The sequence below is a fragment of the Cydia splendana genome, chromosome Z (assembly GCF_910591565.1).
Source record: "Cydia splendana chromosome Z, ilCydSple1.2, whole genome shotgun sequence".
Classification (NCBI taxonomy): Eukaryota; Metazoa; Arthropoda; class Insecta; order Lepidoptera; family Tortricidae; genus Cydia; species Cydia splendana.
This window is the reverse complement of record NC_085987.1, coordinates 12021044-12047795: the sequence shown is the minus strand read 5'-3', so window position 1 is coordinate 12047795 and position 26752 is coordinate 12021044. Positions and strand designations below refer to the sequence as shown.

Here is a 26752-nt window from a genome sequence, read left to right as displayed (position 1 = left end):
CGGGGTTAGTCCCTATAAAGTCAAAACTAAGAAAATATAATAATAGTTTTATTTTAAGTGAGCTAGGTTAGGTGTACTTAACATCTAAATTTTCTCTCTCCTAACAGCAAGGTTTATATCGCAGTTTATCTTAACGTTGATGTTGACGGAGGCGAGCTGCGTGGCGAAGAACTTGAAGATGTAGGGTATGTCGAGCGCGACGAGGTGACCTTCTCCGCAAAGCCGGCACGTCTCCTTGGCGCCCAGCGCGCCGCCCACGATCGGGCCCAGCAGCGACCCGCATTTCACGCACATTATCGCCTGATAGAAACAAGCATTGTGTCAGTATCATGGTCATCTTTAAAGTTCACACTACAGATGAGCAACGTCCCTACGTAGCGGTATGCGAGGACAAAACCATTGACTCGCGCGCACTAATGAAAAAAAGCACTAGAGTGAAAATACTACCTTGCTCATATTTGCTTCTTATATACTAGTGTCATATATCTACCTACTCGTTTTTAGTTTTTATTATGAGTATTCTGCAGGACTCGTTCTTGTCTAGACAATTAGTTATTTCACTAAAAAGTTTGCGCTTCGGGTATGTTTCAAGATTCAAGGTCAGGATTTGAAAGACATGCTCAACAAACTTAACAAAGGTGACATGTGAAATACGTGTCTTTGAAGAGTTCCGTTCTGGTCTCCTTCAGAAAGTTACACTTACGAGTATCAGATTGCACTGTTTTAAATGCAAATAATGCTTGGTTTGTCGATAAACATCGTCGTCATCGTTATATGCACGCCTAAAGCTTTTGAGGAGTTTACTTACTTCCTCGGTTGAGAAATGCCGTACGTCTGAGAAAAATAAGGTCAACTTGGTATCCTCCTTTTTTAAGTCGGTAAAAAATGTATACCATTAGAATGTATACGATTTATACTCTGTAAAACAAGTTAACAATCAAGTCAACCGAATCAAGGCCAACACAATAATATAATATATTAAGTATATAACCTTGCTAACAACATTAATAACAATATTATTTTATTCATTCTGGTTAATAATACTTATAATAAATATTGATTTATGGGTTTACGCCTCTCAGACTTTAATTAAAAATAAAAAGAGAACGTGTCGCCTACGCTAGTCTTCGATCACACGTTTCCCATAAAAAAATAAATATGTTTTCAGCAAGACCGAATCAATTTAAATCAACATTAGAAGGAACAAATTGATGTTAAACAAATAAACATATTATTTATTACCAGCACGAATCGTGTCAAATCGAACCGAATAAAATAATTTGTGTTAACATGTACAGGTTGATTCTAACGGTTGATACATGTAGTTATATAGGTTGATATATTTAGTCAATTAAATAAATAAATCATAAATCATTTATTCAATTAGTGTCAGAAAATATTTATGTATGAGTTTACTTCTATACAGATGAAGTTCGCGCTCGATACATTGTGAGTGTGACAAAAGTTAATCTTTTTGTAAAATGACTGCCTTTACAGATGTAAATTTCTATTGTACAAAAAAGATAAACTTGAAAAAATTAAAAGATTCTAATTTTTTATGACGTCTATCTTGACTATAATCTATATAGCCAACGAACGCGTCACCCATGTACAAAGTAAATAAGTGACGCAAGTTAAACTCAGGGTTCGTGCCTGGTATTACTGGCAAGAACTAGCATTCCACATTGATGTGTTGAGCAACCATCGAGGATTCAAGATGTTGGATCTATTTATGGAATTAATATTAATGAATGGATGATACTGAAATGACCAAAATTCAGAGGGGGCTAAGCTAACGCATAAGTGTAATTAGGGTTCCGTAGTCAAATGGCAAAAAACGGAACCCTTATGGATTCGTCATGTCTGTCTGTCTGTCTGTCCGACCGTATGTCACAGCCACTTTTTTCCGAAACTATAAGAACTATACTGTTGAAACTTTGTAAGTAGATGTATTCTGCGAACCGCATTAAGATTTTCACACAAAAATAGAAAAAAATAACAATAAATTTTGGGGGTTCCCCATACTTAGAACTGAAACTCAAATTATTTTTTTCATCAAACCCATACGTGTGGGGTGGGGTATCTATGGATAGGTCTTCAAAAATGATATTGAGGTTTCTAATATTTTTTTTTCTAAACTGAATAGTTTGCGTGAGAGACACTTCCAAAGTGGTAATATGTGCCCCCCCCCCCCCTGTAACTTCTAAAATAAGAGAATGATAAAACTAAAAAGAATATATGATGTACATTACCATGCAAAGTTCCACCAAAATTGGTTTGAACGAGATCTAGTAAGTAGTTTTTTTAATACGTCATAAATCGTAAACCGCAATGTCATTATGTTACGTGCTGCTACGGAACCCTTCATGGGCGAGTCCGACTCGCACTTGGCCACTTTTTTTATGTTGGATTGTTATTGTTACACGTTTTAATCAAAAGCAATTGCTACGAAAAAAATCACACGGAATCTAGACTATTCGCAAGGGCAGACTCCAAACAAAACTTTCGTAGGTTAAAGTTGGCTCGATAGAAATAAATCACGAAAATTGTCTAATTTTCAATTATTTTCAGTTGTATTTTATTACCGTAGCAGTTTAATTTTAGAATAAAATAGAATAAAAAGAAATAGAAGTTTAATTTTAGCTAGTGTTATAGCCGAGGGATCTGTGGAGCCAAATTTTGTACAGAAGTATGTTTTCAGAGCAATAGAGATTAAAGGTATCTTCTGTCACAGGTAATGCGCGGCGTGCCTTCTTTTGTTTCCTTCTATTTCCTGATTTTACGACTCCTCTTAATGAACGGTCAGCAACTAATTATTAGCTTAGCACCCCTGCACACAAATATGCATCCAGGGGTGAGTTGAAAAAAGTTAGAATATGTAAAGAGAGTCTCACTACAAAATAGTTTGAGAACCCGGGTTATATATTAAGTTTAATCCATACAAATATTGTATGTCAAAAAACATACACATTGAGTCATTTAGGTAAAAGAGAAACCCGATAAAGCCGCTCAAAACGTTCCCGTTTTACACCTACAATATTGTAATAAAATGGGTTCCTGTACATATGTTATACTGACCTGGCTCTTGTCGGAGCACTCTAGCAGGCGGTCCTGCAACAGGAAAGCCGCCCCGTGTGAGATGAGCGCGTCGCGCTCCATCTCTCCGAAACGCACACCACCACCTCGCCGGCGACCCTTCACCGGCTGCCGCGTCAGCCGGTCCACCGCGCCGGTCGTACGGACCTACGTAAGGCACCATCAATGTTAGATAAAGACCACCGGCTGCGTGTGCTTAGACGTGCGCTAAAATTCAGCACTTTATGTTTATGTAGGTTTTTTTAGACAATTAATTCATTATTCACTAACAAACATCAAGGTGCAGGTAATACGTCAATAAACTCTGATGCCATGTAACTTGTACAGTCGGCAGCAGAAATTGCTAAGCGGGCGAGGTGTTCATAATTACCTTGAGACGCTCTTATCCTCTTAATAATAAAGTCGCGTCAAGATAATTTTGAACACCTCGCCCGCTTAGCAACTTCTGCTGCTGACTGTAGCAAAACTTCTGATAAATGTGTCGTAAATACAATTAGTCGTCTCAGAAGTCCCAGTCCGATCAAATATCGATATTATCGTCTAACCCAAAAGGTTCAAATTAAACCGACTTCCGAGCCTCACCTGCCACTCGTCAGACACCATATGCGCAGCCGCTGTAGGCCTTGCACAGGATTGGCGCGACAGTATCTCGCTCGCGAAATAGATTACCCGTCTTGTTCTAACTGTATTAATTAGAGAGGGACGGCGGGCGAAATACTGTCGCGCCACTCCTGTGCTAGGCCTCCTGGTAGGGTATACCGCCGAAAAAGATGTCAGCTTTATCCAACCCTCAGAAGACCCAGTCCGTTCAAATATCGATCTTACCCTCTAACCCATAAGGTTCAAATTCTAGGCTCACCTGCCACTTGTCAGACACCATGTGCCTGAGCCGCTGGTAGTGTATGACGCCGAAGAAGATGTCGGCCTGCATTTCGCGGCCGTCGACGCCGCTGTACATGCGCTCGGTGCCGTAGTGGTTGTAGCCGGCCGCCTCCAGCAGCTTGCCGAAGTATTCTATGGCTGTGTCCTTTTCGTTGAAACGGAACGGGGTCGCGTCGTGTACCTGGATTATTGTTCGCCTTAGTTAATTGATACGTTACGATACTACATTTAAGGGCGGCAGGATACAACGTAATGTTCGCTCAAATTTCAAACCAGACGCCATTGATATACCTACATTCGCAGTACAATGTGTTACGGGCGCGCTGTGGTTAAAGCAAAAGTAGATTGGTCCCTTCAGCTGTCAACAAAGCGATTCGCGAAAAACTGCTTATCGATGCAGTTGCAGGCATCAATAGGCTACGATGACCGTCTAGTCAGGCTAGCGGGCCGCGAACAAACATAATGTGGATGGTATGTGTATGTGATCAAGAACATCCAATTCCAGGCAGGTCCGGCGGGGTCCGTATGTAAATGCGAATGCATCAAGCATTATATCAAGCAAAATATTGTAGTGATTGGAGAAGCCTTCTGTAAAGTTCTTACGGAAGCAAAAATTCTCAACACTCCGAGATCAAATTAGAAAAAGGTATAGTTACATGTCCGTGCTCGCTCGCCGCCTTGCCCGCCATGCACTCGATCATCATAGCGATGGTCATACGAGAAGGGAAGCCGTGCGGGTTGAATAGGATGTCCGGGATGAGCCCCGACTCGGTGAAGGGCAGGTCCTCCGCCACCCACTTCTGCGAGCAGATGCCCTTCTGGCCGGCGCGGGACGCAAACTTGTCGCCTACCGTCGGGTTACGCTGAAAATAACATAACTTGTTACTACACAGCAGCGAGGACGCGTCAAAAAAACCGTATAGAAGCCAGTAAATTAGAAGAATAACCGATTTCAATCAAACCTTAAGGAGGAATATATATTTTTATATATAGAGGTACTAAACGAGAAACTTGAGACAGTGAGCTAATTCTGCATTGTTGTATGCTGCGATGATTAGTAGTTTGACTTATGATGCGGGTTTATTCAGTTGAGCTATAGCAGAGCTGCTTTTACTAATACCAAAGATACATTGATGGAGTAAGATAAGTAAAATCTAAGACAATCTCGTGTTTCGAATTTGACAGGTAAACGAGATGGCGCTGTACATGTACAACTCCATACATTTTGCGGTAACTCTGATTGTCAAAAGTTGACGTTTGACAATCCAGTGATCTGTTTTGGATGACAAACTAAGGGGTGCGTTTTTATTTAGAATTTACCTCTCTATTGCAGTTAATTCTCTTTGCCAATACTACAACGAGTATGTTACATCTAGCACGCTTTTGTAATAGAATTCTAACCAATTTTATAAAAAAAAAATGTAATTAGCATATTTAATTGAAACATTGCAAAATTATTCTAATTAAGCATGTAATTGTAATAATTGAAAATGTGCTATTTTAATTACTGGTTTTAATACGCGTATAAAATTAACGTGAAAAGCGATTAAATTCTAATGTTAATTAAGCGATACTAAAAGCAAATCAACTACACTAATTAATAACTTGAAGTGTAGAAATAAACCTGTATTAGTTTTAGACACAGCAATTACGTTCACGTCTCTACTGCGGACATACGCAAGTTAAAGCCTATAAATTATAAGTATCCTTGTACATAATTATCTCGTTGAATTTTTATCTGCACACCTCCTTACCGTGACACCGAGGCAACAGATACTGGATCTTGTCATCATTGTAACAGCTGAGCATAGCTGTTACAATGATACACACATATTGTATTGTGTACACACCTGTATCCGGAGCATGATGCACGCCTTCTTGGGCGCGTTGGGGTTGAACTCGCCACACAGCCGCACGCTGTCCACGAACACCTCCTCCTTGCCGTGGAACCACGACACCACGTACTGGCTCTTGTGTCCGTCTAGAAGCTGTCCACACCACACATATTGTATTGTGTACACACCTGTATCCGGAGCATAATGCACGCCTTCTTGGGCGCGTTGGGGTTGAACTCGCCACACAGCCGCACGCTGTCCACGAACACCTCTTCCTTGCCGTGGAACCACGACACCACGTACTGGCTCTTGTGTCCGTCTAGAAGCTGTCACCACCACACGTATTGTATTGTGTACACACCTGTATCCGGAGCATAATGCACGCCTTCTTGGGCGCGTTGGGGTTGAACTCGCCACACAGCCGCACGCTGTCCACGAACACCTCCTCCTTGCCGTGGAACCACGACACCACGTACTGGCTCTTGTGTCCGTCTAGAAGCTGTCCACACCACACATATTGTATTGTGTACACACCTGTATCCGGAGCATAATGCACGCCTTCTTGGGCGCGTTGGGGTTGAACTCGCCACACAGCCGCACGCTGTCCACGAACACCTCCTCCTTGCCGTGGAACCACGACACCACGTACTGGCTCTTGTGTCCGTCTAGAAGCTGTCCACACCACACATATTGTATTGTGTACACACCTGTATCCGGAGCATAATGCACGCCTTCTTGGGCGCGTTGGGGTTGAACTCGCCACACAGCCGCACGCTGTCCACGAACACCTCCTCCTTGCCGTGGAACCGCGACACCACGTACTGGCTCTTGTCACCGTCGTAGTAGCTGTACACAAAACATAGATTTAGGACATTCATACACCGTTTACGCAGCAAAATAAATGAGAGATACTAGATATAAGCTACGTCGAGTATCGTTGTAAGCGGTTACTTACTTGACATGGCAATCTACAAAAGGACAATCACTATGGACTGTGGTACTTAAACAGTTTGTTTTAATTATTTCGATAAGTGCAATACATTATGTAAACGATTTCCTACACTGCGTAAGCGTGCTAGTAATTCAGCTCATGTAGGCTATGTGGCTATCGCGAAACATTCGTCACGTTTATTTGTTTCGTTCATCGAGGATTATACACGTTCAAAAATGCAGTAGCGTAACAAATTTTGGGGTTTCTGATAATTTTGATTGGCGTTATTGTTGATTTATTAGCCTTTGTATCTGAGGGTGCTATTCCATCTGTCCAATATCTTGGTCCAATGTCATTGCGTCTCACTCGCTCATTAACCAAAATGTGGGATAAAATATACATTGGACAAAGAAATTGGACTGGTGGAATACCACCCTACCACCCGGAGGTCAAACAAAGCTGCATACTCGCGCCCCGAGTCCAAGTGGCAATAGACGAGTATAAAACATCGGAAGTAAATATCACAAGAATTCCCAAACGGACAATATTAGGTATCTAGTTACTAAAGGTTAGGTAGGCTACGACCCTTGTCCGTATACCGCAGATGTTCAGTACCTGTAAATAGGGTCGTCGGGCTGTATGCGCGCGCCGACGGGCGGCAGGCCGTCCGCGTCGAGGTGTGCGAGCAGCGCCGGCTTGGAGTCGTCGCGGCTGAAGTAGGAGGAGCCGTTGGGCAGCTCGACCATCTCCGACTTGTACACCGTGCCGGCCGCGAAGCCGCGCTCGTACGCCGACTTGTTGATGATCATCGCGTCTTCCATGTCGTAGCCCTGACATTATACCAATCTTGTTATATAATACGTGTTATATAATACCTTGCCTACTCACATTGTTGCCTACTCATATCAAATATATTCGCTACTCCCCTAAACCTAACAGTCGGCCGGCAGTATAACGATCCCGTACGAATTTCACTCGTCAATTATAAACGCATGGATCCCGAACTTCAAAGTAGTACAGAATAACTCACTGAGTGGTAGGTGCGAATTTGTAGGAAAGTAAACGTATTACGTCCGCGTTTTCTAGATCCGAAAAAATCCGAAATTGTTGGGCCTTTTACACGCGTAGAAAATGGATGATACGAATGTTGCAAATTCATAATCAGAAAAGTAGGTCTTATATATATATAGACGGGGTTATTTATTTCGCACTAAAAATATCTACTTGTTCCAATTTAATGTCACTATAATCTATTTCTATACCTGAACTCGTATCCATTGTGATACTGAAGTATACCTGACGATAAAGCAAGCAAGGGATTGAGAAGGTTACCGTGTAAGAAATAACGGCTACAATGGCGTTGGTGCCGCAGGGGTAGTCGTCGAGGCCGATGTTGTCGTAGTGCGTGGGGCGGAACAGCGGCGTGGCGGGCGTCTGCAGCCGGTACAGCTTGGTCTCCGCGTTCGTGATCCACGTGTGGATCGGCGTACCCATCGTCTGTTTACCCATCTGGCACTGGTACATGTTACTGTGGAGAACACAATATTTTACTATATCATTTGTCCTAATCTTGCACAATAGGGAATACTACGCAAAACTCTACATAGAGGGTGCTACTAGCACAAACTGAGGGCCTACCGCGAAACACAAAAACCGTAATTTCGTTATCTGCCTCTCTATCACTTTTGCATATTCGAGCGAAAGACAAAAATCGAAATTTCGATGTTCGCGTTTCGCGGTAGAATTTCTGTAAACAAACCGCCATGATGCATCAAAGTCACAGTGAAAACTTGTCAAAAAAATGTTTAAGGCATAGTATGTACTTATAAGGTAATCTATGGTTTACAATATGTGCTAGTGCTGCACCCTGACCGCAGAACATGTCAGTAATACCCCCTATGAAGCGTGCTATAAAGTTCGACACACGACAAATATATTTATGCGCATTTTTCTGTGAAAGATATTACAGCACCTGCAATACCTACAAAACTTTACAAAATGTACAGCGTTATACAGGTATTTTTGTCAGCTGTCATGTTTAGAAATGTAAAGTAAAAGATGTGTAGGAAGACTTACCGTGGCGATTGGTTGCAGTCGGGCATCGGCACCAACTGGGCCAGGTTGCTCATAAAGGCCGATTTTGAGAGCTCCATGTGTGTAGTTTTACCTAAAAATAAAGGATCACATCAAGAGATCATGTTCTCAATTTCGTATTTATATATCATGGACTCAATCAATATCAATCAATCAATCAATATATTTATTGCTTACTTTGGACTGGTTCTGTTACTAGAATATATTTTAATTAAGTTGTTTTAAATTCTTTAAAGTAAATCTGTTGGAAATATCCCGATATTCCGACTATATCTAGAAAAATGTTGTGACAGTAGACGTATGCTTGCCGGCTTAGGCAACAATAAAAATAAAATAACAATACATAACATGACGTAGCATCATCATACACGAGTTTCCTTGCAACACCCGTACCTAATAGGCTGGTGTAATTACCCTTGTAGATCTCTTGTTGAGAAACGGCGATGTCGAGGTAGAGCTGCTCCATGGTGCCGATTAGCTCGAGCTGCCCCGTGGCCAGGTTGATGACGGGCCGCATCATGCGCGCCTCCGTCGTCATCAGAAACACGCCCGGATACTGGCCGTTATTCTATAAATTAACCAATTTTAACCATAGTACTACTATTTATGCGGTATTTTTTTTATACCCATGAAATATAAGAACTAGTTAATATTAACGTCCCCATTAACGTTCTATTAAAAAAACCCTTATTGTAACATATTTTGTCTTTGGTCCTAATGTAATAAAACTAATAAATGTGTATAGGAGAATAGTGTCTACTGGCACAACTTCTATAATAACATTAACTAGTGGCTCTGTGAGCTGTAGACCTCGCGAGCAGAGCTTTAAATTACATGGTGCTAAGAGCTTTAAATATAGTAAATTAAAAAAAAACAATACTAAATTAAAGTGTAAAAAAATAAAAATGTTATATCCCAGCATATAAATACTGGGGATCGAACCCAGACTCTCTGTGCAAACAAAAAAAGCGAACGTTTACAAACTGAGCCAAATAGTTCTTAGATAATCTGACGAAATTTAGCTACTGATTCTCAAGTTAAAATTAGTTAAAATTAAATATCTCAATACCTCCGAAACCAGAGAAATAAATTTTCTGAATTTTTGGCCATTTAATCTATAAACATATCTCAAAAAGAAAAACTCTTATGATATCGATACGACTATTTGTTTAGGCGCGAGGTATCACAACTCCGCCATTTTTAAAAATTTCCAAATTTTTTTATTTAATCATAGAATCTGGTCACAAAATTTCACGAGAATCGGTTGAGAATTGTGACCTGTAGAGGAGAACATCCGGACGGACATACGAAAGCAAAATGCCCGAGTCAAAACGTAGACCTTCGCTACGCTTCGGTCAATAACAATTAAAAAATCATTCAAAGAGCTCTATGTTTCTTTTGTTTTTTAATTTAGACTTTTTTAGTGACTTATTTGTGGATGACAGAATGAAATATAACTACTCTTCTACCTATTGCAAATCTAACTTTCAATCCTAAAATAGAAATAAGAGAAACACAAAGAAGTAAATTTCCAGACGATCTTAAGGCTAATTAAAACCGATCTCTTGCCCTAAAGTAGAACAGCTAGTAGGTACTACAGTTACCTGCTTCTTTGGTATGACGACGATCTCGGTGCTAATGGGCACCTCGTCGCCCTTGATCTTGAGCGTGCGCAAGTAAGCGGTGGACTTGTGCACCGTGTCCTCGGCGAAGTAGCCCACCAGCCGGCCGTCCACGAACACTGGGTACTTGTACTCGTCCGTGGAAAGGGGCGTGTGGGATATGGTGCTGGTTGGCTCCATTCCTGTACATATGTACACCCGCGTTATACAGGGTGGCTAAAGACATAACTGCATTCCCGTTGCCAGGGAGGTTTTGGGATTATACTGAGCATCTTTTGCTATGGAATCACCCCGAAATCGCGAAAAAAAATTAGGTGTTTCATACATTTTGACTGATCCATTTTCTATGGGAGGGTAATTTTTCTTTTCGCGATGTCGGGGTTGGTCCTATATAGTAAACGTTGCTCAGTATAATCTGTAACCTCCCTGGCAACGGGAATGCAGTTATTTTTTGGCCACCATGTATAAGCTTAAGTGTTATCAAACTGACAAAATGTCAGTCACAACCATTTCTGTATATATAAATGTCACTATAGTATAAACAATATTATTTGCGGTATTTGACACATTATGACTGACGTATATAGAGATGTAACTAACGCAAATCGATTGTCACAGCAAGCGATTACGATTGGATGGCACGTAGACTGAGGTATCGAATTGTGACGTATAATGAATTTTTATTTGAGATTTAAATAAAGCTAGAATTATATGGTTTTCCCGCAAGCTAAATGCATTTAATACACCGACCGAGTAGGTCGCACCCATTGTCAAAATTGAAACTAACTGAGGATCTATTTTAAAGTTTATTTATGTTATTTCTGTGCCATATTTGTTGTCTGTTAAGTGACGATAAATATATCCATATTTACAGTTAATTATCCACCTTTTCCTTATTTTTATTAAAAGAAAAATGAAAAATTCATATCGATTTACTTAGACGACTACCGATTCATAACGGTGGTGTCCGGCCAACCCTAAAATTAAAAAAAAAAGACGTAGAACGTAAACGTTCGCAGTGTAGTCGTTTTCCTTTGTGATTTCGATGTGCAAGACATTTTACGTAGTATTGCTGTTGTGAGTGACAGACGTCAAATACCGCAAATAATGTTGTTTATACTTTATAGTGCTTGCTTTTTTGACAAGTAATGTACATGCTTGCTTCGTGGTGAATATATATTAATTTTCGGGGGGCATCTTGTAGAATAACGACCGCTGTCGTAATAACTGCGTCTAAACACCGCTCGGAGCATTCACGCAGCGCGCAGGTGGTGGATGCTGAGTACCTGAGTAGCGTTTAACCTTAGGTTCAGCCCTACTACAGTGACTGTGTTTACACGTTAAATGAGCTATGAACAGAGGCTTTCAACTTACCACATCGCTCTAGGACAGAAGGCAGTTGTTCGACTTTCTTGGGATCTGGATTTTGTGTCACCTATAATAAAGAAAAACAAAAAAAATAGTCGCGATCACGGAAGAAGAAAGTAAGTTCAATTTGAGCGTGCTCAACACTTGTCGTATGAAGGTAATCGACTACCTTTTAACTTATAATATATTTAACGGCCGACACATACTGGCGCGGACATGATTTGATGGCATTTCAGTAACTACACGAAAGTAGTCACTGTCTATATACTGGAGCTCTTATTTTGTAATTTTTTTTTTATTCTAAGCAATATACATTAATTAAACGGATAAGCGCCACTTGAACCATCCCACTAACCTGGGGGTAACCTGTTAAACCTGGAGTTACCATGGTTACCAGTACAATTTGACACTGGGTTAACGGTTTAACTAGTTAACCCCGGGTTAGGGGGATGTTGCAAGAGGCCCTTAGTGACATAAAACAGATATCCAAATATATTGCAGGGGTGAGGCGCCCACGGAACTCGCATCCCGTCCCATACTTGAGTTCATTATCCTGAATGTCGGAACTGGTATGTTGGTCAAAGGGTAGATGGTAGAAATTGACCTGCGCGGACATGGTGAGGTGGTTGAGCAGGCCGCAGGGCGCGCCGTCGGGCGTGTGCACGGGGCACACGAAGCCCCACGCGTCCGGCAGCAGCTGCCGCGCCTCCGTCGTGCGCATCTCCATGAAGAATGAACCACGGTGGATGGCCCTGCCACGACAAATACGTAGTAAACATTACGGAATATGGTATTATATGGCAGCGGACCAAGGAAAAGGTGAAACAATGGTGAGTGGGTTGAGTTAATTCCATTCAGGGCGGGGTACTGCTAAGCCATTTGTATGAAATACTAATACTAGTTCTGAGTCTTGAGCGAATGACCGAATTAAGTTGTTTTGTTTATATAACTTAAAGGTATACATTACAGGCTTATAGGGATTAATAACTACAATTTTATTAGTTTATGTAATTAAAATAAATTAATATGTAAGAAGTGCTCATTACGAATAAATAATATTAGTTATATTGTGTAAAATGATTTAGTCATACGCTGGATAATGTATGTAGCATAAGTACTCTGAGTTATTTTATTTACGCACCCCATGTGAAGACTACAAAAAAACAACAAATTTGAAAGAATTTCAGGCTTATCCAAATGACAAGACAAAATGTTGGTAACAAAACTGATGGCGTATCATTTCCATGAATACAAGGTGTTCTGAAAGCCTCAAGACAGGTACTCACTTGAAGTGCGACATGTATCTCATGCGGTTGATGTTCTCGGCCACGATGGTGAGCCCCTTGTACTGCGGCAGCGACACGTGGTTGGAGGGCGCGTTGCCGGTCGCCAGGAACGTCTCCATGCGCTGCTCGAGGGTACCCACCGACCGCATTATCATGTTCAACTCTTTCTGTTTGTAAACAACAACACTCAATTACTCTCACCGTTCACCAAAATATTGCCCAGTTACATATTATTTAATAAGGGATATTACTGCAATGTTCTTCCGCCAGAGTGCAGCACTACCGACTCTAGTAAATTCATAGACTAACTTATACATACTGTGCATTAAACTGTTTTTTGACAGGTTTTCACAGACTATAAAATATGACATTGATGCATCAAGGCGGTTTGTTAACAAGGGCCTACCGGTAAACGCGAAAATCGAAATTTAGTTATCTGCCTCTTTATCGCTCGAATATGCAAGAGTGATAGAGGCAGAAACCGTACTTTAGATTGTCGTGTTTCACGGTAGACCATGTGTTGACGTAGTGACGCATGATGTGTCATTGATGTTTGTTTACTGTATGTGCTAGTTGTGCCACCTACGCAGAGCTTTGCCTAATATTCCCTATTGACTATTCACGACAGTAACAATCGTATTCTAAATTCTAAAGATTTTATGTAGCTGACACGTTTGACTGTCCCATAATATTTTGGTGTAGTCACGCTTGTCAATGTCAAAACAAACATTACTTTTTAGATTTTTATATAAATTAATTGATGTGTACTATCAAACTGGATCAATTGTTATCTGATAATAATTAAAAAAAACCGGCCAAGAGCATGTTGGGCCACGCTTAGTGTAGGGTTCCGTAGTTACCGGTCAGTCACAATAAAACAGGTGCTATTAGTAAATATCAGGGAGTCTTTTTATTATGAAGGGAAGACTTTCTACGATAGCTCAAAAACGGCTCTTCGCTATAGTTTTCATTGAATGTCTTTATTAAGCTCTATTTATCATATTTTTGGGACCCATGATTAAAAAGTTAGAGGGCAGGCTTTATCAAAAAGTGTTTGTTATAGACCCCTCCACCTGTCAAATTTCTTTCTCCAATGTATATTTTGTCTCACATTTTGCTTAATGACATTGGTCGTCCCCTTTCCTTTTAATGCGTATCATTCACTATGTGTAATTGTATGAAAGTGTGAGTGTGCATACAAATACAATAATATATAGCATACCGCATTGAGTGTGAGAGGATTCCCGGGCTGCATGCGCTTGGTGATGTTGGAGCGCAAGGCGATCTGTATCATCTCCAGCCGCTCCTTCAGCACCTGCAGGTACAGGTGCCCGCCCAGCAGCAGCTCCTGGCACATCACTGCGTCCGCGCCCTCCACCTGCAACACAACATACCATCTATGCTTTACAAGGATTGCTTGCTACTTGAGCATACACAGAGAGAATCATAGTGTAAGGCCTGAGTGGACGCTCGACGCGGAGCGTTCGGCGGGGCGTGCAGCGTGGCGTCGGGCTCACAAGTGATTTGAGCAGCGTGCACTAAGGCCGCTCCCATACGTTTGCATTTGTTTAACATGCACGCCGCACGCCCCGCCCCGCTGCATGCTCAACTCGAGCGTTCACTCAAGCCTTACACTATGGTTTACAAAGATTGCTTGCTACTGGAGCATAGACAGAGAGAATCATACTCTCTTTTCTTATGCTAGTATCATTAGGCAAAAAAGGGGATGAATATAATACAGTTTTTCTATTCTACCACTACTGACAAAATTGGATTGCCAGAATATAGTACCGCTACCTACGAGTATTTGATTTTATTTATGCCATACAACTCCCGGTTTGAATTATCAGGGGATTGGATTAAGTTGTGCGGCAGCCGTTGCAAAACTAGTCGATAAAAGTATATGAACATTATTACAGGCATGCAACTACAATAAGATTTTACTAATATTTACTATCTTTGAAAAAGTTGGCTTACACATGTTGGTTGTCAACATACTTTTATCCATATAATTCCTAGAAGTGTATACTTCGTTCCGAGTCACATACCATTCGTAGGTCTTTGTCATTAATAATTCTAATGTCTAGTCTAGGAAATTTCCTCCAAATTAACGAAACATACCAGCACCACACCTCCTACCATTACCTTACATTTGTTCTGCACAACATCATAGAGCTTGAAGGTCGCGGCCTCGTCGTCGGAGGCCCACAGTATTACTATTACATTTGTGTCTACTGCCGCGACATACCTTGCATTTGTTCTGTACGACATCATAGAGCTTGTGCGTCATGTAGACGAGGGCATTGAACTTGTCCTTGTTGTCGTGCAGGTGTATGAGCAGACAGCGCTGCAGCAGGAAGGCGGCGGCCTCGTCGTCGGAGGCCCAGGGCGGCACGCCGATGAGCCGCGGCCGGAACATGCGGCCGAGGTAGGCGCGGCACTCGGCGCCCGTGTGCAGACCCTCCTCGTGCAACTCACGTAGCATGTTTTGAATGCAACTATAAATTAATACGGATTGTTATTACGGTTTGAAAAATAACACATTGTTGTTATTTTAGACTGGCGTTGCCTGCTTAGGCAATTCTGCTTGAAAACTACCAAACATTAATAGTCACTTTGAAAATAAAAGAACTAAACACGAAATGAAACAAGTTTGAGTAATAGCGTCCATCATTAGGTAGATTATAGAGTACGTATGAAACATTTTTCACATGACGTTCCTGCTAAATCGTTACGTTGTCTCACTGTCCTAGTGGTAAAATAATAGCAGGCAATTCTGACACGGTCTGGGCCATGTTAAAGACCGAAACAATTCGTGATTTTTATTAGCATGTCTCTTGATAATGGTGTTAGAATAACTTAGCTTGACTTTGTACAAACTTTTACCGGTCTGGTTTGTTATAGTTCCCGTTGCCCAATAGTTTAATTTAAAGTCAACAACTGTTTACCGCCGTAAAATTTACACTGTCAAAACTGGTTTTCTCTTACAGCGCATTCTAGTGCTGCGTCTAGCTGTTGCTGGGCGATGCAAAGCAAGTCTAATATATGTACTTAATTTGTAGTCAAAAACTACCTCTGCTGGTGACTTAGCGGTCGTACTACGCACTGAATTTCTACTTAGAGCCGTGGCCGTTTGACATTTGTACCTTAAGGGCAGGTTGAAAGTACCCTGGAAGAGTATGTCTTTTGAGGTTCTAAAAATTATTAGGATTTTCTGTACCCGCTCTATACATTTAAAACAAAATCATAACTCTATCTAATCAAATCGTTTGAAATTCATAGGTTAGCATAACAATGCTGGGAAAATCCCACCAATTGATATCGCCCAAGGCCTAGCGGAGGAGGGGAGGGACATACACTGTATGTAATATTTGATGCCCATGTCCTTACCTCACGTAGTACAAATCATTTTTCTTGCCACTGAGCAACACCCTGTATATGGCATGGTCCTGCCAGTCCACTAAACACTTCATGATGAGCAGTAATGGCGTGTAATACATAGTCTTCTGGTAAGAGAACATAAGCTTGCAAGTTCCATTTAGAAGAAAGTGTAAGGAGTTGTTCTGAAACCAAAACATTTTCTGTAAACCATAAATATGAACTGAACCTTATGACTAAAAAACTGGCCAAGTGCGGGTCGGACTCGCACACGAAGGGTTCCGTACCATTATCTATAAAAACGGTCACCCATCCAAGTATTGACCCCGCCCGACGTAGCTTAACTTCGGTCAAAAATCACGTTTGTTGTATGGGAGCCCCACTTAAATCTTTATTTTATTCTGTTTTTAGTATTTGTTGTTATAGTGGCAACAGAAATACATCATCTGTGAAAATTTCAACTGTCTAGCTATCACGGTTCGTGAGATACAGCCTGGTGACAGACGGACGGACGGACGGACGGACAGCGGAGTCTTAGGTCCCGTTTTACCCTTTGGGTACGGAACCCTAAAAATGATTGTTTGATGTTGAAGTAGGTGTTTCTAAAAGAATGTAAGCGCTTAGCGAAACAGGAACCCACTATAACCATAACAAATAGAACAGTTAAATGTGACGTTTCACGGGAAAAGGTACCTTATGGCGGCTGGCGCTTACGTCGCATAGCATCGCAATATTATTGGAGCGGCGTTAATAATAGCGTAAGCGCCAACCGCCATAATAAGGTACCTTTACTCGTGGAACGTCACAAATATTTCTTATAACATTGTTTTAAATATACTCGTATTGCTGTGGGGATCTTTGACTAGCCAAAATGTCTATTTTTAATTAACCCCTTCACTCCCTGGGGTCCAAAATTTACAAACGAGTCAAACAATTTGACGTTTTAAAAGAATAGACATATTTTACTTACGGTAGCAGTCTGGTCAGAAGTAACACACCTCACCAATATACCATAATCTGAGAAAAGGTTTCCTCTGGTCTTCCACCCAGCACGCTTTATAGAGACGGGGAAGTTGCGTCTCGTCACAAGGAGCATGCGAGCGAGCCGCTCGTGGCCCTGCATCAGATACAAAGATCAAACAATTTGATCAAACACTACTTAAAACACTTAAACAGTTAAATCTTCTCGAGGCAGAGGCGTACGGTTGGAGCCGGTATAGCTTTATTTGACGTTCATAAGCGCATTGTAATATGCCTACTTGAATAAACTATTTTTTATCTTTATCTTTAAACATAATTACAATAGTTCATACAGTATTATCATTATTTTTTGTACATTTCGTTATTAAAACCAAACCAAACCTAAAAATGTTGATATGTCTAATACATAAGATTAGTGTTACAACATAAATGACGTTACCTTAATTATAAAGTAGCCACCCCATTCATCTGCATGTTCATTATGTGCTACCAACTCTTCAGGCGACATGTCAGCCAGATGACACATTTTGGACTAAAACAATGAGACACAAATCACATAATAATATATTTCCTATCATATGGAATATTTTATATGTTTTGTTTTTATCGTAAGCCAACTATGTACTTTGCACAGCAAAAAACGCTAGAAACAATTACCAAGGTAAAACATAGGCAAAATCATGGGTGCCAGGAGTGGTGATTAGGATCAGATCAGATGAGCGCTTAAGGGGTCATCCATTAATTACGTCACACGTTTAGGGGGAGGGAGGGGGTCAAGAAAATGTGACATATTGTGACATGGGGGAGGGGGGAGACACAAACTTTGTGACGTCACTTTAACTTCATCAGTAACCGAATTTTTTTTTTTATTATTTTATTCGCTGTACATTTAAATAACAAGTTTTTAAAACGATAATCGTTTTTATTCTTTTAATTTTCTTTCCTAAGCAGTTTTGGGTTATAAAATTACTAATATTTATATCGTCAAAAATATTTTGATAAAATATTAATAATACTTAGGTACTTACTTAATTCGATTTGGCGACTTCGTAGAAAAAATGTGACGTCACACTAGGGGGGAGGGATTTGCCAAATGTGACCAAATGTGACAAGGGGGGGGGGGGTCAAAAAACCTAGAAATTCGTGTGACGTAATTAATGGATGACCCCTAAGTGCTGTTCTTACAATTTTTTAAAATAATCCTTTTGACAATTCATGTGTAAGATAAACATGGCTCAATTTGCAAATTGAAAGTTAGGTTCTTAAGTGTAAAGAATAAGCATTACTATTTTTATAGTACGATAAATTCAATAGTCTAACAGGCATAAAAAAAAACCGGACAAGTGCAAGTCGGACTCGCCCACCGAGGGTTCCGTACTTTTTAGTATTTGTTGTTATAGCAGCAACAGAAATACATAATCTATGAACATTTCAATTGTCTAGCCGTCACGGTTCATGAGATACAGCCTGGTGACAGACAAACAGACAGACAGTGGAGTGTTAGTAATAGGATCCCGTTTTTACCCTTTGGGTATGAAATCCTAAAAAAAGATCTACTTTTTCTTATGATTGGTGTGCCAATTTTCATAATCAAACATCCTGTTACTTTTATTTTGTTATGACTTGCCACTAGGTGACGCATTTACGACGCAATTTTAATGTAAGCATAAAACAATGTAAACATTAAATTCATTCATTTTGAATTCAAGCTTTTGGAAGTGGCTCCAAATGGTTTTCAAAATACCATTAGGCTGTAAAACATACAGACACAATCACAAATGGATTTTATAATTCATGACATATCAAAAATATTGATGCATGTCAACCCGCTAACTGCTAGTGGGGATGTGCACATACTTGGTGGGCTCTTTGGTGTACCCTGTTGTTATCTATGCCTACCTATATACTAGCAACCACCCACTTAGAGGATGGTTTTGCATCTAAGCAAAAGTTACGAGCGCCCACTAGGCAAGTATCTGGGAGTGAATGTGTTAAATTGTACAAGTCAAAGGCGTAGTTATGCATTGGCTTTGCTCATGCACACTCGTCCCATGTGTCAGGAAAAGCATTGTCCTATGTATGTTGTCAGCACTTGTCACATAAAGTTAAGGGAAGCAAGTATACATAAAATACACACCTTTATACTGATTTTTACTATAAAGTTAGGTAGTATCAGAGGGTCTACTGCCAACATAGAAAAATAGATTATCTGACATTAAAGTGATAGAGATGCAGATAAAGATTTTCGATTTTTCAATGTTTACTGTAGGCCCTAGCCTACAAAAATCTAGCCATAACAAAAATGTTCATTTTTGTATATACATTTTTAAAAATGTTGATAAACATTTACGTAGAGATTTGAGGGCCTACAGTAAAATAATCTTCTATCAATATCAGTTCCTATAATAGAATATCCCACTAGGAAATATCTCCGCAGTTTACTTTGGAGTTTGTTTTTGCTATAGAAATTTTTAAAATGATTATAATAACAACATACTATAAAATTGCTACTGTTCTTCATCCTGATTACAAAGTCAACATGCAACTCAGTACTTAAAAATATTTTACAGCCACGGGAGCATGCAATATAATTATTAAGTGATAAAGACAAATTTTCGCCAAGCAGAAATAAAGAAATATCCTGATAATAGGTAGTGATAAGGACAACATGTTAAAAATGCCTACAAGCTGTCGCTCTTGCATTCATACAAATACTTGGTACTTAGTAGAGCAAACGGAGCAAGGCACTGCTTTTCTGTGTCTGAGTGACATCCCTATACAAATATGAGATTCTTGCCTTATGTGAGTCTGCCAGAACAACATTGTATATGGGCTACCCCACATTTACCTTAGTGAAAGATTTTGTATAACATACCTTAACCATAATTGGCAAATTTCCAAGTGATCTATCTATTGTAGTCTCCACTCCATCAATGGTTATTGATATCCGCACCTTGAATTCACCCTTATAAGTTGCCGCCCTCTGCCTACATTCTGTTGGGTATACGCTTTGTGTCTTTATGCCAACCGCCTCCATCGGGACCGACGGCTTCGCGAACGTACCGTCGATTATGCTCACTTTTACGCGCTGCCCTGTTGTCGTCAACTCGAACTCGAGGGGTACAATATTTTGGATTGTAGCTTTTAGCCCGTCTGTTAGCATAAAATTGAACGAGTCTATATGTGGCGCTCCGAGACATTGCAAATACTGAAAATGATATCTTTACATTATAAAATGTACATGAAGAAACGCAATGTTTATAAAATGTTAACCTATGATCAACCTACCGGATTAGCAATTTGTGGCGGTTTCCGATAATCAGGATGGCTAGTGTACGCAAGGGAAGGATTTTTAGCAAATTTCTTTGCATTTAGTTTCGTTTTGTGTTTTTCTCCTTTTAACGAATCCATGTGAACGAGTTCCGTAAAAATGCAACATGAAATAACCACAAGCCACAGTCGCACGTGCGTGTAATCTATACAGTAACGTCAAATTTGACAAGCGTAAATGACTTTGACGTTAAACTCGGTGCGGTCCGAAATGTCCATATTACCTTTGCAAAAACAGGTTACCAAAACATTGGTATAGTCTGTCAAGCAAAGTATAGTTGGTCAAATAATTATCAGTAGCCACAACGAATTGTGTATAATTTGAAATATCTGGAAGACCGAGCTTTGCTCGGAAAACGTATAAAAACTCAAAAAACAACGGGTTGCACTCCGGGAGTGCCGACAGAAGTGAAAACTCAATGACTAGTCCAAAATGTCTGCAGCACTATGTATAATTGACCCATCCTCCTTTCTATTGGAAAACTTTAGTTCCGAAATTGCTGGTCAGTGAGCTTGTTTAAAATTCGAAATTCAAATTTGTAGCGTTAATTGTTTAAAATTCGAATAGAAATTGTAAAGTTACCTTGCAGACCTCGCATCTAAATATTTTTGGTCATGATATTTTGAGTTTTATTCACCAGTACTAGAGTTCACTTTTAGTAGCGATTTCATCAAGATGAAGCTTTATTGAATTATATTTGAGTGATATAAAGTTAGAATGTAACTGTGCTTCGAGCAACACCGGCTTCCGACACATCGGAAGGGAGGGGCCCATAGGGTTGCCAACCGTACTATATTATATAGTATTGTACTATATTTTGGCTCTCTGTACTATATACTTTTGGAAAAATATATAGTAGGTACGCTAAAATACTATATTTCCGATTAAACATATATTACACTCATGTTTAGTATTTTATCTGAAAGTACTATATTTTTTGGAATGTACTTACCTACTATATTTTTATTCTTTATTCTGGAAAATACTATATTCCACCAAAAAAAAGTTGGCAACCCTAGGCCCAAGCGATATCTTACCGTACAAATCTTTCTGCCATTTTATGCGGGGGGAAAGGTGCACACAGTCACACTTCTCACACACTTACATACAAAATCCAATCTGTAATGACGACACAAAAACATAGAAAATTACACACGTCAAAGACAAATCTTGCAAACCTCCATGGTCTAATAAAACATGGTCTTCTATTCCCAGAGTGACACGGGCCTACGTCACAATAACATTGCCACTTTATTTCAACATAACATGTTACATGGGTACATTATAGCTATGGTTAATAAGTTAAAATATTTCTTTATAATTTTATAATTTTCATTTATAATGTATTTTATCTTAAATTTTACAATAACACGTCATTTTTAATTATTCGTTAGCAATATCTTCCGATTCACGAAAGAAATTTCAGACGTTCGGGTAATTCTGTTTACATTACTGGCAACACAGGATAGCGCTGTCACATTTGACAATTCGGATCTAGATAACTTCATGCCCTGACCGTCATCCTTGTCGAACGCGTGTTAATTGTTATTTCCTTCTCGCTCAGTGTCAGCAGTCGCAGTGTTTTCCAAACTTTTCACGTCGTAAGCTTGGTAATTAATGTGTAACTGTGAATTAGTTTTTTAAACGTTTGTCTTGTATAGATCATGGTCTAATAAAACATGGTCTTCCATTCCCAGAGTGACACGGGCCTACGTCACAATAACATTGCCACTTTATTTCAACATGACATGTTACATGGGTACATTATACCTATGGTTAATAAGTTAAAATATTTCTTTATAATTTTATAATTTTCATTTATATGTATTTTAGCTTAAATTTTACAATAACACGTCATTTTTAATTACTCGTTAGCAATATCTTCCGATTCACGAAAGAAATTTCAGACTTTCGGGTAATTCTGTTTATACTACTGGCAACACAGGATAGCGCTGTGCACATTTGACAATTTGGATCTAGATAACTTCATGCCCTGACCGTCATCCTTGTCGAACGAGTGTTAATTGTTATTTCCTTCTCGCTCAGTGTCAGCAGTCGCAGTGTTTTCCAAACTTTTCACGTCGTAAGCTTGGTAATTAATGTGTAACTGTGAATTAGTTTTTTAAACGTTTGTCTTGTATAGATAAATAAAGTTTAATTTAATACATTAGATTTGTTTTATTTTACTATGTTTCTACATGAATAACTTAAAATTAATGCCGTTAAAATAATTTTCACCGTTGGTTAAAATTCTCCCACATTTCAAAGTTTGAGAACCTGTAAACAGCATGATGACGTAGGCGCGTGTCAGTTAGGTCATACGCGAATCTCGGAATGGAGTACCAGACGGAGTATATTATTATACCATGGTATAGATAAATAAAGTTTAATTTAATACATTAGATTTGTTTTATTTTACTATGTTTCTACATGAATAACTTAAAATTAATGCCGTTAAAATAATTTTCACCGTCGGTTAAAATTCTCCCACATTTTAAAGTTTGAGAACCTGTAAACAGCATGATGACGTAGGCCCGTGTCAGTTAGGTCATACGCGAATCTCGGAATAGTGTACCAGGCGGAGTATATTATTATACCATGCAAACCTCGATCTCTTTTTGTGTAAGGACGAGTCACAAGTGTCACAACACGCACACTAACACATTTACGTCAAAGAATTTTATTGTATTCTGAGAGATGAGAAGTCGGATTTGTCCATATATATTATACTATTCTTTGGATTTGTCGCTCGACCGATCCGCAATTTGTACTGGGCGAGCAAAATCAATAAATCCAACAATTACATGAGACTAAAATATAAAAATTGTGTTTAAATGTAATTAAACGTATGATATGTAAAAAAAATATTACATGTGAAATGTAACACCTTCTTTTTGTAAATTTGATGTCCCCGACCTCTTTTTACGACATAAAACCAAGCAATTAGGCATTTTTTCTGCTGCTGTGTTCACGCGCGCGTCTGGACTCGGTCTAGTGAAAAATCCGAGCGCAACTAGTTTTATTACCCGCGCTAGATCAGTTGATCTTGTACCTAGGCAGAGGGGAAATAGTGCGAATGCCGCCTCCCTTCCGTGTTGTTCGAAGTAACTGTGAGATCCTCGTATTTACAACCCGTACAAGATTAGAACCTTTTTCATGTAATGTCATTGAGTTTTTCTTTATTGATTTAAATGCTTCGAGCAACACGGAAGGGAGGCGGCATTCGCACTATTTCCCCTCTGCCGAGGTACAAGATTAGCGCGTCAATCTAATCTAGCGCGGGTAATAAAACTAGTTGCACTTGGATTTTTCACTAGACCGAGTTCAGACGCGCGCGTGAACACTGCTGCACAAAAATGCCTGTTTGCTCGGTTTTTTGTTATAAAAAGAGGTCGAGGACATCAAATTTACAAACAGAAAGTGTTACATTTCACATGTAATATTTTTTTTTACATATCATACGTTTAATTACATTCAAACACAATTATTATATTTTAGTCTCATGTAATTGTTGGATTTATCGATTTTGCTCGCTCAGTACAAATTGCGGATCGGTCGAGCGACAAATCCGACTTCTCATCTCTCAGAATACAATACATACTTCAACGAAAATGTGTTAGTGTGCGTGTTGTGACACTTGTCACTCGTCCGTACACAAAAAGAGATCGAGGTTTGCAAGATTTGTCTTTGACGTGTGTCATTTTCTATGTATTTGTGTCGTCATTACAGATTGGATTTTGTATGTAAGTGTGTGAGAAGTGCGACTGTGTGCACCTTTCCCCCCGCGAAAAATGGCAGAAAGATTTGTACGGTGAGATATCGCTTGGGCCCCTCCCTTCCGATGTGTCGGAAGCCGGTGTTGCTCGAAGTTTAAATGCCATCTAAATGAGTGACCATCTAAACGTTACGGTCACGTGATCGCGTTACGCTGTCTCGAGTTTATCATTTTGTCCCCAACTCAAAAAGTGCCCAGCGCCGCTAAAGAAGTTTTCACTTCAAAAATGCGCGTTTTCCCAGTGATAAGACTAGGCTTGTGTCGGTCATGAACTAAGAACTGAATCCCATGAATGAAATCCCATGAAGGACCGAAAGGAGCTAAATCTTTTTGCGCGCTCTTAATCGGTCTTTCGGTCCTTTAGTTCAGTGAGATCGGTGAGCTGATTGACTGAGTGAAACAGAAAACGGAGGGAACAAAACGGTTCACAATGTCGCTACTGTCGCTAGCACAAGTGCGAACGAGATCAAAAAACGACGTGACACGCCAAAGCCTTAAAGTATGAACGAAAATCAAATATTTTTCTATATATATATATATTTTTTTTTTTAAATTGTGATAAGGTGTTTTAATTTTAATGTTTAATATCGACATAATCATATCGTACAACTTGAATTATATTTAGTTACCAAAGATTGGAAAAAATCGAGTGTAAAACCTATTCTTATTCATTCCCACTGAAATATGAAACCTTATATAGGTCTATGTTCATTCCCGGCTCTCAACAAGGTCAAAGACCGAACTGAACTAAAGGAACTAAAAGACCGAACTAGATTGTTTGACCGAATGACCGAGAGCGGAGCGCTCTCTGTAGTGAACGAGCAGGCACAAGCCTAGATAAAACCTAGCTAGATTGATTTATCGCCCCCGAAAACCCCCATATAGCAAATTTCATCGAAATCGTTAGAGGCGTTTCCGAGAGCCCCGAAATATATAATAAATCATAGAGGTACAATAATATAGAGAGGAAACGGGGGACAAATGACCGAACGAGATATTACACTTATAGAACTTTCAGTAGGAGTAGCAGAGAAAGCGGTACTATTGCTTGTCCTTGTCACAGTCTCACTTTTTTTTTGTTCCCCACCATAAATTTAGTAATGGGTATGGTGGGCAACAAATAACCCGACCGAATTACGTAGATTGTTTTTGGTATATTTTCAGGAATGATAAAACGTGTTTTTAATATTGTCGCCGCATTGCGTATGTTTTGTCCCTCACGGAGGCACGCGCACACCACTTATATAGGATGCTACCTTCTATGTAATCAATATATATAAGTGTACAATGTGCGTGCCGCTAAAACTCAGAAACGTTTCCCGATACGGTCAAGGAAGCTATATGGGGTGGTAGCCCTCTATCTCCCGTCCATGAAGAAGTTTTCCGTTTTTACCAGAAGGGTGTGCTTTTGAAGATATAAGGGCTGAAAGTTTCGCCCTGTGAGACCCAGAAGCAGCTGTTTTTGTTTTAGAATTTTGAACCTTAACTTAATGGAGGAAAGTTCAGAATAGATTGTGAAATATATACCTACCAAAATTTGTACAGTCGACGTCAAAGATATATTTACATTTTTCGCCTTATTACTAAGGAGTAAGGTGCAAATGTGTAAACATAATATATCTTTGACGTCGACTTTACCTGGTGAGGTGTCTCGGGTCTCGGAGGCTAGATATTTCTAGAATATTCGAGAGTATTCGAGAGCATTCCACAGCATATTAGAACATTCTGGAATGTTGGCGAATATTCGAGAACATTCTAAATCGTTGTGAACATTCCAGAACACTTTCGAATATTGTGGAATATTCTGGAACATTCGATGCCGTCTCGGAGGCTAGACATTTCTGGAACAGTCCAGACCATTTGAGAGTATTCGAGAGCATTCCATAGCATATCAGAACATTCTGGAATGTTGGCGAAAATTCGAGAATATTCTAGATCAATGTGAACATTCCAGAACACTTTCGAATGTTGTGTAATATTCTGAAACATTCGAAGCCGTCTCGGAGGCTAGACATTTTTGGAACATTCCAGACCATTCGAGAGTATTCGAGAGCATTCTGGAATGTTGTCGAATATTCGAAAACATTCTACATCATTGTGGAATATTCCACAACACTTTCGAATGTTGTGGAATATTCTGGAACATTCGAAGCCGTCTCGGGTCTCGGAGGCT

At 39.7% G+C, this 26752-nt stretch overlaps 1 protein-coding gene across 1 annotated transcript; it reads right to left on the bottom strand.

Annotated features, from left to right (window-relative positions):
- Positions 1-27: 27 nt before the first annotated feature.
- On the bottom strand, positions 28-20938 carry LOC134804026 (DNA-directed RNA polymerase I subunit RPA2). Its single transcript, XM_063776882.1, has 20 exons — positions 20762-20938; positions 20349-20681; positions 17913-18005; positions 17463-17609; positions 16505-16677; positions 15363-15612; positions 14337-14492; positions 13115-13281; positions 12433-12580; positions 11835-11895; positions 10443-10642; positions 9253-9406; positions 8821-8911; positions 8077-8272; positions 7360-7574; positions 6521-6659; positions 4635-4841; positions 3956-4159; positions 3079-3243; positions 28-300 (listed from the first exon to the last, which is right to left on the bottom strand). The coding sequence occupies exons 1-20, from the start codon at positions 20882-20884 to the stop codon at positions 85-87; spliced, it is 3438 nt and encodes a 1145-aa protein (XP_063632952.1). The 5' UTR covers positions 20885-20938; the 3' UTR covers positions 28-84.
- Positions 20939-26752: the final 5814 nt, after the last annotated feature.

What these genes read in the sequence shown, in the direction of transcription:
- LOC134804026 (XM_063776882.1), bottom strand. Translation starts at nt 20,884, where the DNA reads ATGGATTCGTTAAAAGGAGAAAAACACAAAACGAAACTAAATGCAAAG. An exon ending in CTTCTGACCAGACTGCTACC is followed by an intron (nt 16,678 to 17,462) that starts GTAAGTAAAATA and finishes TTTTGGTTTCAG; the next exon opens with AACAACTCCTTACACTTTCT. An exon ending in TGGTGTCTGACAAGTGGCAG is followed by an intron (nt 3,244 to 3,955) that starts GTGAGCCTAGAA and finishes TGCCTTACGTAG; the next exon opens with GTCCGTACGACCGGCGCGGT.